Source organism: Crinia signifera, chromosome 11, assembly GCF_055691185.1.
Source record: "Crinia signifera chromosome 11, ASM5569118v1, whole genome shotgun sequence".
NCBI lineage: Eukaryota > Metazoa > Chordata > Amphibia > Anura > Myobatrachidae > Crinia > Crinia signifera.
The window spans coordinates 58484189-58497005 of record NC_139227.1 but is presented as its reverse complement, the minus strand read 5'-3'; the positions used below and the strand labels follow the sequence as shown (position 1 = coordinate 58497005).

Here is a 12817-nt window from a genome sequence, read left to right as displayed (position 1 = left end):
AGAACTGGGCCCACATCTAAGGACTGGTTGGTGGTTGTCTTTATCTTAGGTGGCATCTAGAAGGAAGTCCTACAGCCACTGTTCCTGTGTCACCACAGCAGCTAAAGCCAGCAAGACCAGCGTTTCGACCCTTTCTATTGCTGGTGTACCAGGATCTGGTCATTGCAGGTGCTTCTATTGCCGGTGCTCTGGTGTTCCAGGCAATTCTATTGCCGGGGTTCTGGGTGCTTCGATTGCCGGTGCTCTGGGCGTTCCGGGCGCGCTCTGGGCGTTCCGGGCGCTTTTATCGCCAATGTTCTCTGATCTCAGATATTTCATCTTTCTGGTTTGGTTTGATAAATTAAATCAATGTGTACCATGACGTTGCTGTGTCCTTCTGTCTCCAGACTGTTTTCCCTTGTGGACCCTAATGGTGGAGTGGAGTGAGAACGAGAGGAGCCCAGAGAGCACAGAGTCTCTCTACCAGGTACACTTACCAATACAGTGCTGAGGCATTTTACCTCATGTCACATAGTAACATACATAGTAACATACTAATTAAGGCTGAAAAAAGACATTAGTCCATCGAGTTCAACCTATCTAACTTGTAACTACTGACTTGAGTAAGTCATATCTATAGGATTCCCTTAGTGCAGTGGTTCCCAACCCTGGTCCTTAAGTACTCCCAACAGTGCACATTTTCCAGGTCACCCAGCAGGTGCGCTCATTATTCAGACACATTTTAAAAGATCCACAGGTGGAGCTAATTATGTCACTTGTGATTCTGTGTGGAGACCTGGAAAATGTGCACTATTGGGGGTACTTGAGGATCAGGGTTGGGAACCACTGCCTTAGTGGCCAAAAATGCATCCAGTTTTGATTTAAATTCATTAACAGTAATTGCTGTAATCACCCCCACTGGCAATGAGTTCCAGAATTTTACTGCTCTAATGGTGAAGAATACTCTTAATTCAGTACGGAATTTATTTTCCTCGAGCCCCAGTACATGCCTGCGTGTCCTAAGTATAGGCCTGTTAGTGAACAAATCATCTCCCAGTTCCATATGATTCCCAATCCTGTATTTGAACATACTAATCATGTCCTTTTTAACCTGTTCCACCTATGTGGCGTAGCCAAAATAGTCTCTTTAGCTGGGGTAAGCATTAAATGTGAGACGTCTATGGATATTTCCAGTAATGTTCTAGGTGTTTCTGTAGTGTGGAGATTGCTTATACCAAACAATGGCATTGGGCAGTAATCAATGAGAAATATTCTCCGTGCATGGCGAGAGATTTTTTCTCTCGCCATGCACTCGCCCTGTTCCGGAGGGCTCGCTGCCACTCCTGCTCCCACTATTCAATGTGGTTAAGACTCGCCGCCACTCGCGGCGAGTCTTAACCCCTGCAGCGGACGAGCGTCCGCGGCAGGGAGCTGGGGACGGTGGCAGCCAGGGAGATTAAAGTCTCCCTGGCTGCCCCAGAACATATGTGGAGGCTCCCCTGGACCCAGCCCCCCCCCCCCCCCCCCCCCCCCCATAGCCAGCGGGGGACCCAGTATTCACTGCACTCGATCGTGCATATGTAATGATCGGGTGCAGTGAATATATGAATATCTAATGAGCGGCTCGAGAGCTCCGGCCCCCTGCTGGCTGCTCTGTGTAAAAAAAAATTAATAATTAAAGATATATATATATTTTTTTTTATTAAATATACATTCATGTGCTATAAGCACATGAATAAAAATAACATGCCCTTCACAGAAAAAAATCCTGATTTTTTTTTTTTTTTTTTTGACACCAAAATGAAAAAAAAAAGCCTTTTAGTTTAAAAGTTCACATTCCAGTTCTCCATGAAAAGATGGAGAATTGCTACACAGAGAGACACGGCGAAAATCACTTAAAGACGGCGAAAATATCACATTGAATAGGGTGGCTCATTTTGGATATTGAATACTGGCCATTAACCTTTATCTTCCCATAGAAACTGGTCCTAAATCCTGTGGTCGCCAAGATAATGAAGGTCCGCTACCTGGACTGGGTGTACAGGAGCCAGGGCTACAAGCAAGCCGGAAGTGTTTAGCAGGTGAATGTTGTACATTAAAATTGCGCCTTCCTAGATCTGGGCACCTTCATGCTGGTAAGGTGTAAGGTATGAAGGATAGGCTTGGAGTGGTGCCTCTCTGTGATGGATAATACAAGTGTGGGCAGCCTCAGGTCCGTACTGTGTGAGGTATGGAGCATGGGCTTGGAGTAGTGCCTCTCTGTGATTGATGATACAAGATATAGGCACCGCAGGCTGGTACTATGTGAGGTATGGAGGTTAGGTATACAATAAGAGGGTACTGCTTTCTCTCTGTGTAGAATGTATTTTGCCTCTGCCCTATGAGTGACATTTCTGAAGCAGCCATTTCATTTCATACATAAGGCTCATGGTGTGTGATTCCACTCTCTACAGGTTGCACTATAAGAGGGATCTGCCTCTGCTGATAGACGGGTATAGTCCAGTGGTTCCCAATCTATGTGCTGTGGCACCTTTGGGTTCCTCAGGACACTTGCAGGGGTGTCTTCGGTTTGTGGTCCAGGAACAAATCAAATTATTATCACTTTAACAGGCAAAACCACTAGTTGTTGCTTTTAATCCTATGTAGACAAACAGAAGCAAACCATCTCAATCACTACATATGGCATGGCATGTCAACACAATTTACTTTATTTTTTACTTGTATTTCTCAATAAAAAACTTTTGGCCTAGGGGAGCCATGAAAAAAATACTGATAATCGAGGATGCAGTGATTCAAAAAGTTTGGGAACCACCGGTATAATCTGTACTGTGTAATACTCTGTAGTTCTCACTACAATGACCATCCTTGGAACACAATTTACACCCAGTCTCTCTCTTGTAGTTTACTTGAGAATCGTCCCTTTTCTGAGGATTTCTTCCAGAAGATGATAGAAATTGAGAAAGCTCAGGTAAGTGAGTCCAGTAATCTGTGCAGCGGCGCTGACAGCTGGTGTCTGCATACGGCTTGGGTCAGCCAACACACCAGTCTGCTGCGTTTATTGTAATTATTTGCTGCATCTTCATTTTCTTCTGATGGATAAATGCACATTAATCTAATCTCCCAAATGTAACGCAGGCGCCAAGCAAGATGGACTGTCTCAGAGAGTATTACGAGCGAGCACTGCGGGAATTTGGTGCTGTGAACCCTGGTACGTTCTCCACATGCACGGTTATTGTGTGTGTCTGTGTCTTGCCATTCACATGTCTGATAAATGACATTGGGCTGTAGTCAGAAATTTAGCATCTACCCCTCTGTCCCCAAAACCTGCCAGAGACCCTCCTATGTTGTAACCAGGTCCACAGGATAAGATTGTGAATAACAAACAAGAATTAGCGGGATGCAGTTAAAATCCCGGCGGTCGGGATCCCGGCGTTCAGAATCCCGATGCCGAAATCCCGACACATTCTCCCTCCGTGGGTGTCCACGACACCCCTGGAGGGAGAATAAATTAGTGTGCAGAGCGTAGCGAGCCTGCAAGGGGGGGGCGATCCACGTGTCGTGTCCCCCCCCGTCGGCATTTCGGCTGTCGGGATTCCGGTGTCGCAATTCTGAACCCTGGGACCCTGACTGCCGGGATTCAGTACTGAATCCGAATTTGCAACTGATCCACACAAACATGTAAAGGAGAATGAGGGTGCAAAGTGCGGTTACTAAATCCCCAAATAGGGTGTAATACAAGTGCAACACCTGATCTTATACCTCCTACTGGTGCTTCTACAGGTGGGCATTTGTAGACACTAGTGAATATATGAACAGGTGCCAAGGTTCAGTGTGGTTCCCCTCCTTCTCACCCGAAGTCAGCGTGGTTACCCTTCCTTCCCACCCGTGGACAGCCTGGGGCTGCCGGTCTACCTTCCTAACGCTCATCTGGCTTGCGCGGTGGTGCCGGGGACCCTCTACAGTCACTGCATGTGAGCCCCTAGAAGGTGGTCCTGCTGTTCTCCATATTCATGCCTTGTGCAGCGCTCCAATATACTAGGTGATTTCATGCTGGCTGGCAGCACTGCCAGGACGTTTCCCATAAGCACAAGCTCATTCAGGTGTGTGATATAGAGGGGAGGAGCTTTAACCCTGACGGATTGCTATCGATTATATAATATTGGCCTTATTACCTCACAGTATGTTAGAATGACAGATGAGGTAGACATTGACCAAACATTTTGCCTTTGGACTTTTGCATACTTTAACATCCACGTGGTCTCCGATTTGGAAATTGCCTGATGCAGGATGAGTGGAGAGTTCCACTAATTGGGAGGCCATGTGTGTAGTTGTCAACCTGGACATTGTCTATTGTTTCATTCAAGCCTGTCGCCAGTCCTCTCTATGGTTCGGTTCTAGAACAGATACTGACTGTTGTCTTCCCATCCCTAGATCTCTGGCTGTGTTACATCCAGGAAGAGCTGAGCCATGCAGAGGGGAAGCCAGAGAACTGTGGCATTATCCACTGGCGAGCCATGAAAATGCTGCAGGGGGAAGATGTGGAACATTTTGTGAACAAATACACATTGTTGCAGACAGGGCACCTATAGTGTGCACCTGCCTTGTGCTGTATTGTGCCCCTGCCGTGTGCTGTACTGTTGTGGTAATAAATGTGGTTGCTTGGTGGCTGTTCCCTATAATGATTGTGTCTATGATGCTATGGCCGCTGCCAGAGCTGGGCTGGATAATAGATGAGGACTCTTCTGTCACATCCTCACCTTGGGGCATGGTAGTGATGTTCTCACCCCAATCCCACCCAGCAGAAGATAACGACAATGAATAAGGCTTCAAGGGGAGACTCCACACAACTGCTGCTAGCTATTGGCCAGAAGCTCACATGGAGCAAGGGGAGGGCAGACTCCACAGAACTGCCGTTCACTATGGGTCAGAAGCTCTCAACAAGATTCCAATCGAATCGATTTTGCTTATATAATTAAAATCGGATTGAAAAATAGAGGAAATAGAACAGTGCGTATGGGGCATTCGGTGTGAAACCCACTGTTGCTAGTTTAGTATGGCAGGTAACTTAGGAGTATTTTCTCCCAGACTCAGCTCTCCTGTCTGACATAACCGAGCCCCAGGATAATAGTAGTGCAACCCTCCCCCTTCCCAGCCTCAGCTCTCCTGTCTGACATAATTGAGCCCCAGGATAATAGCAGTGCAACCCTCCCCTCTCCTGTCTGATATAACCAAGCCCCAGGATAATTGTAGTGCAACCCTCCCCCTTCCCAGCCTCAGCTCTCCTGTATGACATAATTGAGCCCCAGGATAATAGCAGGAAGGGGGGGGGGGGGGGGGGGGGGGGGGGTTGTCATCTTACTATTATCCTGGGGCTTGATTATGTCAGACAGGAAAGCTGGGGAAGGGTCCTGTCTAATATATAATCCAAGCCCTAGGATGATAGCAGGGTGCCCCTTTCCCCCAGCCTCAGCTCTCCTGTCTGACATAACCAAACCCCAGGATATTAGTAAGATGACCCCTTCCCCCTCAGCTCTCCTGTCTGATATAACTGAGCCCAAGGAACCTGCTCCTAGACTCCGCTTTCCTGTCTGACCTAACCGAGCCCCAGGATAATATAAGGGCACTCACTCCCAGCCTCAGCTCTCCCGTTTGACATAACCGAGCCCCAGGATAATTTATTCTTTTGGACACGTCAGGGACCACAGGCTTAATGCTGGGTAGTGGAGTGGGAGAGTGCATACCAACACCCAAAAGGTTAAACTATATCTGCCTCCCAGGCGGACAGGGCTCCTCTAAACCGCCTCCAGGCAAGGAAGCTCAGTTTTTTTGGGTGCTGGCAGGAGCCAACATGCACCCTACAGAAGGGATACAAGTCAGCACCCTTACTTTTTTGAGTACGCATAGGTGAGTGACCGCAGATGTCCTCATGCACTCGGGAGACCATAGCCGGGACACAAACTCCAAGGTAACGTGCCTCTCGCTGCCCAGAGCGCACCGGATCCCTGTTATTTTACCGGTGCTGCATGAGGTCACTTCTCTGGTGGCCATTTGTTAGCAGGGGGAATGGGCTCTCCCCACACAGCCACATCCTCGGGGACAGTAGATGGCACACCCTAATGCTGATTCCTGTCACTGATCCTGCCCACAGCATATGCAGCAGGGACATGAAGAGCTCTACAGCAGCCACCCGATGCTTCACTGCCAGAGAGCCTGGGACAGTCCTCCCTGTACCTCTCCTCCAAGGACACAGGCTACAGAGTTTATGCTCCAGTCAGCCATAGCTGCTTAAGGAGCTTAGTGCCATTTTTCATTGCATTGTATACTTGCTGTGTACTACATTAACACTATATTGCCTGTCAGCAATATACTGTATTAGCTGTATCTTAATAGCTGCCTGTCTTTCTTCTTCGAGGTCCATGGTTCCCACAGGGTGAACGGGGTTGTAGGTGGATCCAGAGGACTGTGGCACCAATCAGCAAAGTTTTTAGTTTCCCAGCATACCTGGTTCCTCTCCCCCCTATAACCCCTCCTCCATGCTCTGCGCCTCAGTTTTTGTTTGGTGCCAGCAGGAAGCTGGAGCACAGTTATTAAGCAGGGATTACCTCTCTGAGGTAAACCCATAAAAAGCTTATTTTTTCTTTCTCCTTCATCCACTAGGTGTCACTGGAGTTACACTGGGGAATAGAAGGCGACCACAGGGAGCATGGGCACTTTAAATAAAAGATAAGAGTGGCTAACTCCTCCCCTTCTACTTCCCCTCCAGGTCAGTCTTCGTTTGTGCCCGAAAGGGAGCGGACACACACTAGTGTGCTCTCAGAGCACATAAGAGATTTTTAATAGCATGGGGGTTTTTTTACACTGCGCAGAGGACAGGCAGATAGTGATACACTATCTGCCTGCTACGTGGGAGCCTGCCGGAGGGAGCCGGGCGCTGCCCACCAAAGCTCGCCGCGGTCCTCCTCCAGCCTCACCACCGATGGCAGGCGAGTTGTGAGTATTCCCTGCCACCGCTGTTAGCGGCGGTGGTCTGGGTCTTGTAGGAAAATGGCGGCTAGCAGAGGGTTTGAACCTGGCGCCGGAGAAGCGAGAGCTGCCGGGCGGGGGGCCATCTTTTTTATACTGGCGCCGCTGCTACTACTGCTGGAGGCTCTCTGTACCGCTGCAGCCCCACCAAAGGCTTCAAGTACATCGCTGATCCTGGTGACCGTCCTGCTATAAGCTCTCCCGGTACTGTGAGTTACAGTGGGGGGTTGAGAGCTTAGAGAGAGATAGTTGGGCTGTGTTTAAAACTAGGGCTATAGCGCTCCCTGATTACATACCATAGTGCTGTTTAAACCCTGTGGCAGCTCCTTTCCATCACTGTCTCTCCTATCCAGTCCTTCTACCTGGACTAATCTATACCTACTCTTCCTTGGGTGTGTGGTAGTGTGTGGATTTTCTGTGACTTTTTACAATGGCAGGGGGAAGCTCCAAGAGAATTGCTTGTAAAACTTAGAAATGCTAAGTTTACCCCTTCAGCCCCTGGGGATCTTTACTGTGAAAAATGCACTGTAAATCCCTCTGTCGCAAACCCCAGTGTCCTTTGAGTTATCACAATCTCAGAGAGATAGAGAGACCTCTAGAAGCCAGCAGAGTGATTTAGCCTCTGCAGTTCAGAGCCTCACTAAAGTCCTAGCTCCAGGTAGGCTGCGCCGTGCCCTTCCTCCTCAAGACAGCCCCCACCTTTGCAGAGGCGAAGGGCTTCTCCATTACAGCACTTCCCTGACTCTGACGATATGCCAGACCTGGAGGAGGGCGAATTTGCGCCCCCTGGGGATGACATGCAGGATGTGCAAGATGTTAGCATATGACACACAGGACTCTGCTCAACCCTCTGAAGGGATTGAAGACCTTATACAAATGGTCAAGGTTGCTTGTAATGTGACAGAGGGGGTTGACACCCCTTCCCGTCCGTCCCTTTTCGGGAAAAAGCAAAAACTGTCTTCTAATTTCCCAGTAGCTGAGGAATTGGATGAGCATGTAACCGAGGCCTGGAAAAATCCAGACAAGTGGTTTCAAGCCCCAAAGAGGTTCTTTCAGAATTATCCACTACTGCCAGAAGGCCGTAAGAAAGTGGAAATTCCACCGGGGGTAAATTAATCTGTTTCACGACTGTCGAAAAAGACTGTCCTCCCAGTCCCTGGGGCTACCACCCTCAAGGATGTCTCTGACCGTAGGTTGGAGATAACCTTGAAAAGCATCTTTTCAGCAGTTGGCGTGTTACAGCATCCGGCGCAGATTGGTTGTTGGGTGAACAAGGCCATAGGCGTCACAAATTTTGGCTGAGGTGAGTGACGGATCAGACCCAGCTACTATTATGCAGTTGTCTGAACAGATCCAGGATGCTTCAACTTTCCTAATAGAGGCGTCTTCAGATGTATGTGTAGTGGCGGCTAGAATTTCTGCACTGTCCATTTCAGCCCGTAGAGGCCTCTGGCTGCGACAGTGGCAGGCTGATGCGGAATCAAAGAGGGCGGTGGAATCCATGGCCTTTAACGGCGAGCTCCTTTTCGGTCCAGAACTGGATAGATGGATATCCCAGGCCACAGGCGGGAAGTCAAACTTCCTCCCGTCGGCAGCTCCACCCCCATCTCGCAGAACCGCTCACATGCTTCCACAACCACACTGGACCCCAAGGCAACCAAGCCTACTGCATGACGGTCCACCATCCCACTTGGGGGATCCCAGGGTGGGAGCTAGTCTACGGAACTTCGGTACCGTTTGGCTCCAGTTCTGTCAGGACGCCTGGGTAAGAGAGCTTGTGACCCTAGGGTACAAGATTCGCTTCAGCATGACTCCCCCAAACAGGTTTTTCAAGATCAGGCTTCCTCTTCCTCCACAGAAAGGACAACAGCTATTGGCAGCCATCGCCAAGCTTCAGGACATGGGAGTAGTGGTTCCGGTTCCTGTAGAACAGCGAACCCAGGGCTACTACTCCAGTCTGTTCCTCGTACCAAAGCCGGACGGCTCAGAATGTCCTATTCTCAATCTAAAGGATCTGAACCCGTACTTGGTCAAATTCAAGATGGAGTCTCTCCAATCCGTGATCCAGGGTTTGAAAGAAGGAGAGTTCTTGGTATCCATCGATATCAAAGACGCCTACTTGCACATTCCCATTTGGCCCCCGCACCAAGCATATCTTGAACGACACTGGCAATTTCAGGCCCTCCCGTTTGGCCTCTTGTCCGCACCTCGGATTTTCACCAAGGTGATGGCGGTCATGATGGAGGTCCTTCGCAGGCATTGAGTTACTATCATCCCCTACTTGGACGACCTTCTACTGAAGAGTCGTTCCCGGGACACCCTGCTGGAGCAGATTCTTCTCACACAGAAGATCCTCACATCCCACGGGTGGATCCTCAACTTCGCCAAGTCGCAGCTTCACCCCACTCAAAGTCTCTTGTTTCTAGGGATGATCCTGGACACCAGTCAGATGCGGGTGTTTTTGCCAGCGGACAAGATCCAGTCCTTACAGGCCTTGGTCAGGCTTGTCCTACGCCGCAGACAGGTGTCAGTGCACCAGACTGCTGGGAAGGATGATATCCACCTTCGAGGCGATACAATACGCCCGGTTTCACTCTCGCCCCTTCCAGCTATCGCTCCTCCATCAATGGTCAGGCTCTCACCTGCATCTGCAGCAGAGGGTGACCCTGTCCCCTCGGGCTTGCTTTTCCCTGCTCTGGTTGCTCAACACCGCCAACCTACCAACAGGGAAGGAGGATTGGGATTGGACCCTCATCACCACGGACGCCAGCCTCCGTGGTTGGGGTGCTGTCTATTACGCTCTTCTCCAGGCCAGACCCCGCCTCCAGGGCAAGGCCGTTCGTGTCCAGTCCGACAACTCAACGACGGTGGCGTATATCAACAAGCAGGGAGGCACCCGCAGTTGCGCAGCCATGAAGGAGGTCCGCAGGATCCTGACTTGGGCGCAGGCCCATGCACTGGCCCTGTCAGCCGTGTTCATTCCCGGAGTGGAGAACTGGGAGGCCGACTTTCTCAGTCGGCGGGACATACATCAGGGAGAGTGGTGCTTGCACTCTCAAGTCTTTCAGAAGCTGGTCCATCGCTGGGGCTGCCCCCAAGTGGACCTGATGGCGTCCCGCCACAACTTTCAGCTTCCCCGGTTCTTCGCAAGAATGCGAGATCCTCAAGCAGAAGGGGTAGACGCGCTGGTGGCTCCTTGGCCCTTCCAGTATGTGTACCTCTTTCCACCATTTCCGTTGATACCCCGAGGGGGTCACGGCTCTGTTGGTGGCACCAGACTGGCCACGTCGGTCTTGGTATACCAATCTGACAGCTCTGCTAATAGACGAGCCATGGCCTCTGCAGGACGACTTTCTCAGCCAGGGACCCTTCATCTACCCAGATTTAGGTAGTCTTAATTTGACGGCGTGGCTGCTGAAAGGTCCATCCTGAGGAGGGCCGGCATACCTCGTGCGGTTATACCCACCATGCTGCGTGCCAGGAACGAGGTCACTTCAGCACACTACCACCGTATATGGCGTTCATATGTGGTATGGTGCGAGAGGCGTGGGGTTTCCACGTGCCTGTTCAAGAAGGCGAGGCTCCTCCTTTTTTCTGCAGGAAGGTTTGACTGCGGGCTGAGGCTGAATACCTTAAAGCATGGGTCCTCAAACTGCGGCCCTCCAGATGTTGTGAAACTACAAATCCCAGCATGCCTTGCCACAGTTTTGCTATAAGGGAGTGTTAAAACTGTGGCAAGGCATGCTGGGATTTGTAGTTTCACAACATCTGGAGGGCTGCAGTCTGAGGACCCATGCCATAAAGGTTCAGGTCTCAGCTCTCCATCTTTTTTTCAGAAGAAGTTAGCATTTCTTCCAGAGGTGCAAACCTTTTTCCAGGGGGTGCTTCGTTTGCAGCCACCCATTCGCCCTCCAACGGCTCCCTGGGACCTGGACTTGGTGCTGCAGAACCTTCAGTCCTCTGTATTTGAGCCCTTGGAGGAGGTGACCTTCGCTACCTCACGTGGAAGGTCGTACTGTTGCTGGCTCTGACATCTGCCAGACGGGTATCGGAACTGTGGGCTCTTTCTTGTCGCTCCCCTTTTCTTCAGTTCCATTCTGACAGAGCGGAGCTCCGTACTAGTCTGGCCTTCCTTCCTAAGGTAGTATCGGGCTTTCATTTGAACCAGCCCATTGTTTATTCCTGCTTTTCCAGAGGACTCGCCTGAAGCGAGATCCTTGGATGTGGTTAGGGCTCTGCGGATTTATGTAGCTCGCACAGCCTCCATCAGGAAGTCTGATTCGCTTTTTGTTACCTACGACCCTTTGCGTCGTGGATGGCCAGCTTCTAAACAAACGCTGTCCAGGTGGATTCGGTTGACTATCCGTCAGGCCTATGTCACCTCTTCTCGGACCCCTCCTGCTTGCATAACGGCGCATTCAACCAGGTCGGTGGGGTCCTCTTGGGCGGCTGCCCGAGGAGTTTTTCTCCAGCAGCTCTGCCGAGCGGCTACCTGGTCTGGCTGTAGAAGTTAAGTTCTACAGGTTTGATACCTTTGCGGCTCCTGCTTCAGTGTTTGGCCGCAGGGTGTTAAGGGGTTCTCAGCACTCACCCACCTGGGATTGAAGGCTCTGGGATGTCCCCAGTGTAACTTCAGTGACACCTAGTGGACAAAGGAGAAAGAGGGATTTTGTACTTACCGTAAATCCTTTTCTCCGAGTCCACAGGTGTCACTGGACGCCCACCTCAGCGCTGTTCTTTTATTGCCTTCGGGCTTATATCCTACAAGGACCATTACCTTGGAATTTCCCTGCTGGGTTACGTTGGTTATGTTAATATGTTACATTGTCTGTTGACTATGTATATTTGAACTTTCAGTGTTTTCTCACTTTCTTTCTTCTTTACTTCTTGTATTGAATGATGTATGTGGTATTAACCTCCTCTTCGGAAGTGTGTTTTATCTTCCTGCTCCCTTCCGGGCACAACCTTTAAGACTGACCTGGAGGGGAAGTAGAAGTGGAGGAGTTAGCCACTCTAATCTTTTATTTAAAGTGCCCATGCTCCCTGTGGTCGCCTTCTATTCCCCAGTGTAACTCCAGTGACATCTGTGGACTCTGAGAAAAGGATTTACGGTAAGTACAAAATCCCTCTATTTTTACACTGAGCCGCAGCGGCTGGGCTTTCTTTGCTGTCAGTCATGCTGACTGTGGTGCAGCAGCTCCCTCATTCCTGCCGACGCCGGACCTCCCATAATATACTTTTCATCTACGGCAGACGTCAGGGGCCACAGGGATAACAGTGGGTAGAGAGTGAGGTTACGACCTTTCCAGCACCAGAAAGTATAAAACTTCTGACTGCCTAGAGACAGCCCTGGCTCCTCCCCTCCTCTACCCCACCTCCTAGGCTAGCTACTTTCAGTTTTAATTGTGCTGGCAGGAGCCAACACGCATTTTCAAAGGGGCTGCTTTACGCAGCCTAAACTTCGTTTTTACTTTTTTTTTTTCTTATTTTCACTGACACCGGAATCAGTGACAGAGCAGCAGCGTTAGACCCCGGCACTGCGCTCCATGACCCGGAAGCCGCACATCTCCCACGTGGCTCCCACAGTGGGGGTGTCGGCTGACTCCAAAGCACTGGGAGAGGCAGCCGAGACATCAGCGGTGAGCACTGCTTAAAGGTAACGTGCTCCCCGCCTGTTATTGCGGCTGAGCAGCCCGGCGAGGGGGATTGCCGGGCTGCACTAGCAAGCGGCAGAACTGCCGCCTTCTAATAGTGTTGTGCACTCTGTCCCACTGGACCACCAGGGAGACTTTGAGTGTGGGCAGCGGCGTCGGTA

At 50.4% G+C, this 12817-nt stretch overlaps 1 protein-coding gene across 1 annotated transcript in view; it reads left to right on the top strand.

The window, feature by feature from the left end:
• UTP6 (UTP6 small subunit processome component) overlaps positions 1 to 4658 on the top strand; it is an 89278-nt gene extending 84620 nt beyond the window's left edge. The window contains exons 15-19 of the mRNA XM_083164609.1: positions 387 to 466; positions 1959 to 2051; positions 2867 to 2947; positions 3115 to 3187; positions 4411 to 4658. Of these exons, the coding sequence (XP_083020735.1) occupies positions 387 to 466; positions 1959 to 2051; positions 2867 to 2947; positions 3115 to 3187; positions 4411 to 4568 (485 nt within the window). The 3' untranslated portion in view covers positions 4569 to 4658. The remainder of the gene's footprint in view (positions 1 to 386; positions 467 to 1958; positions 2052 to 2866; positions 2948 to 3114; positions 3188 to 4410) is intronic.
• Positions 4659 to 12817: the final 8159 nt, after the last annotated feature.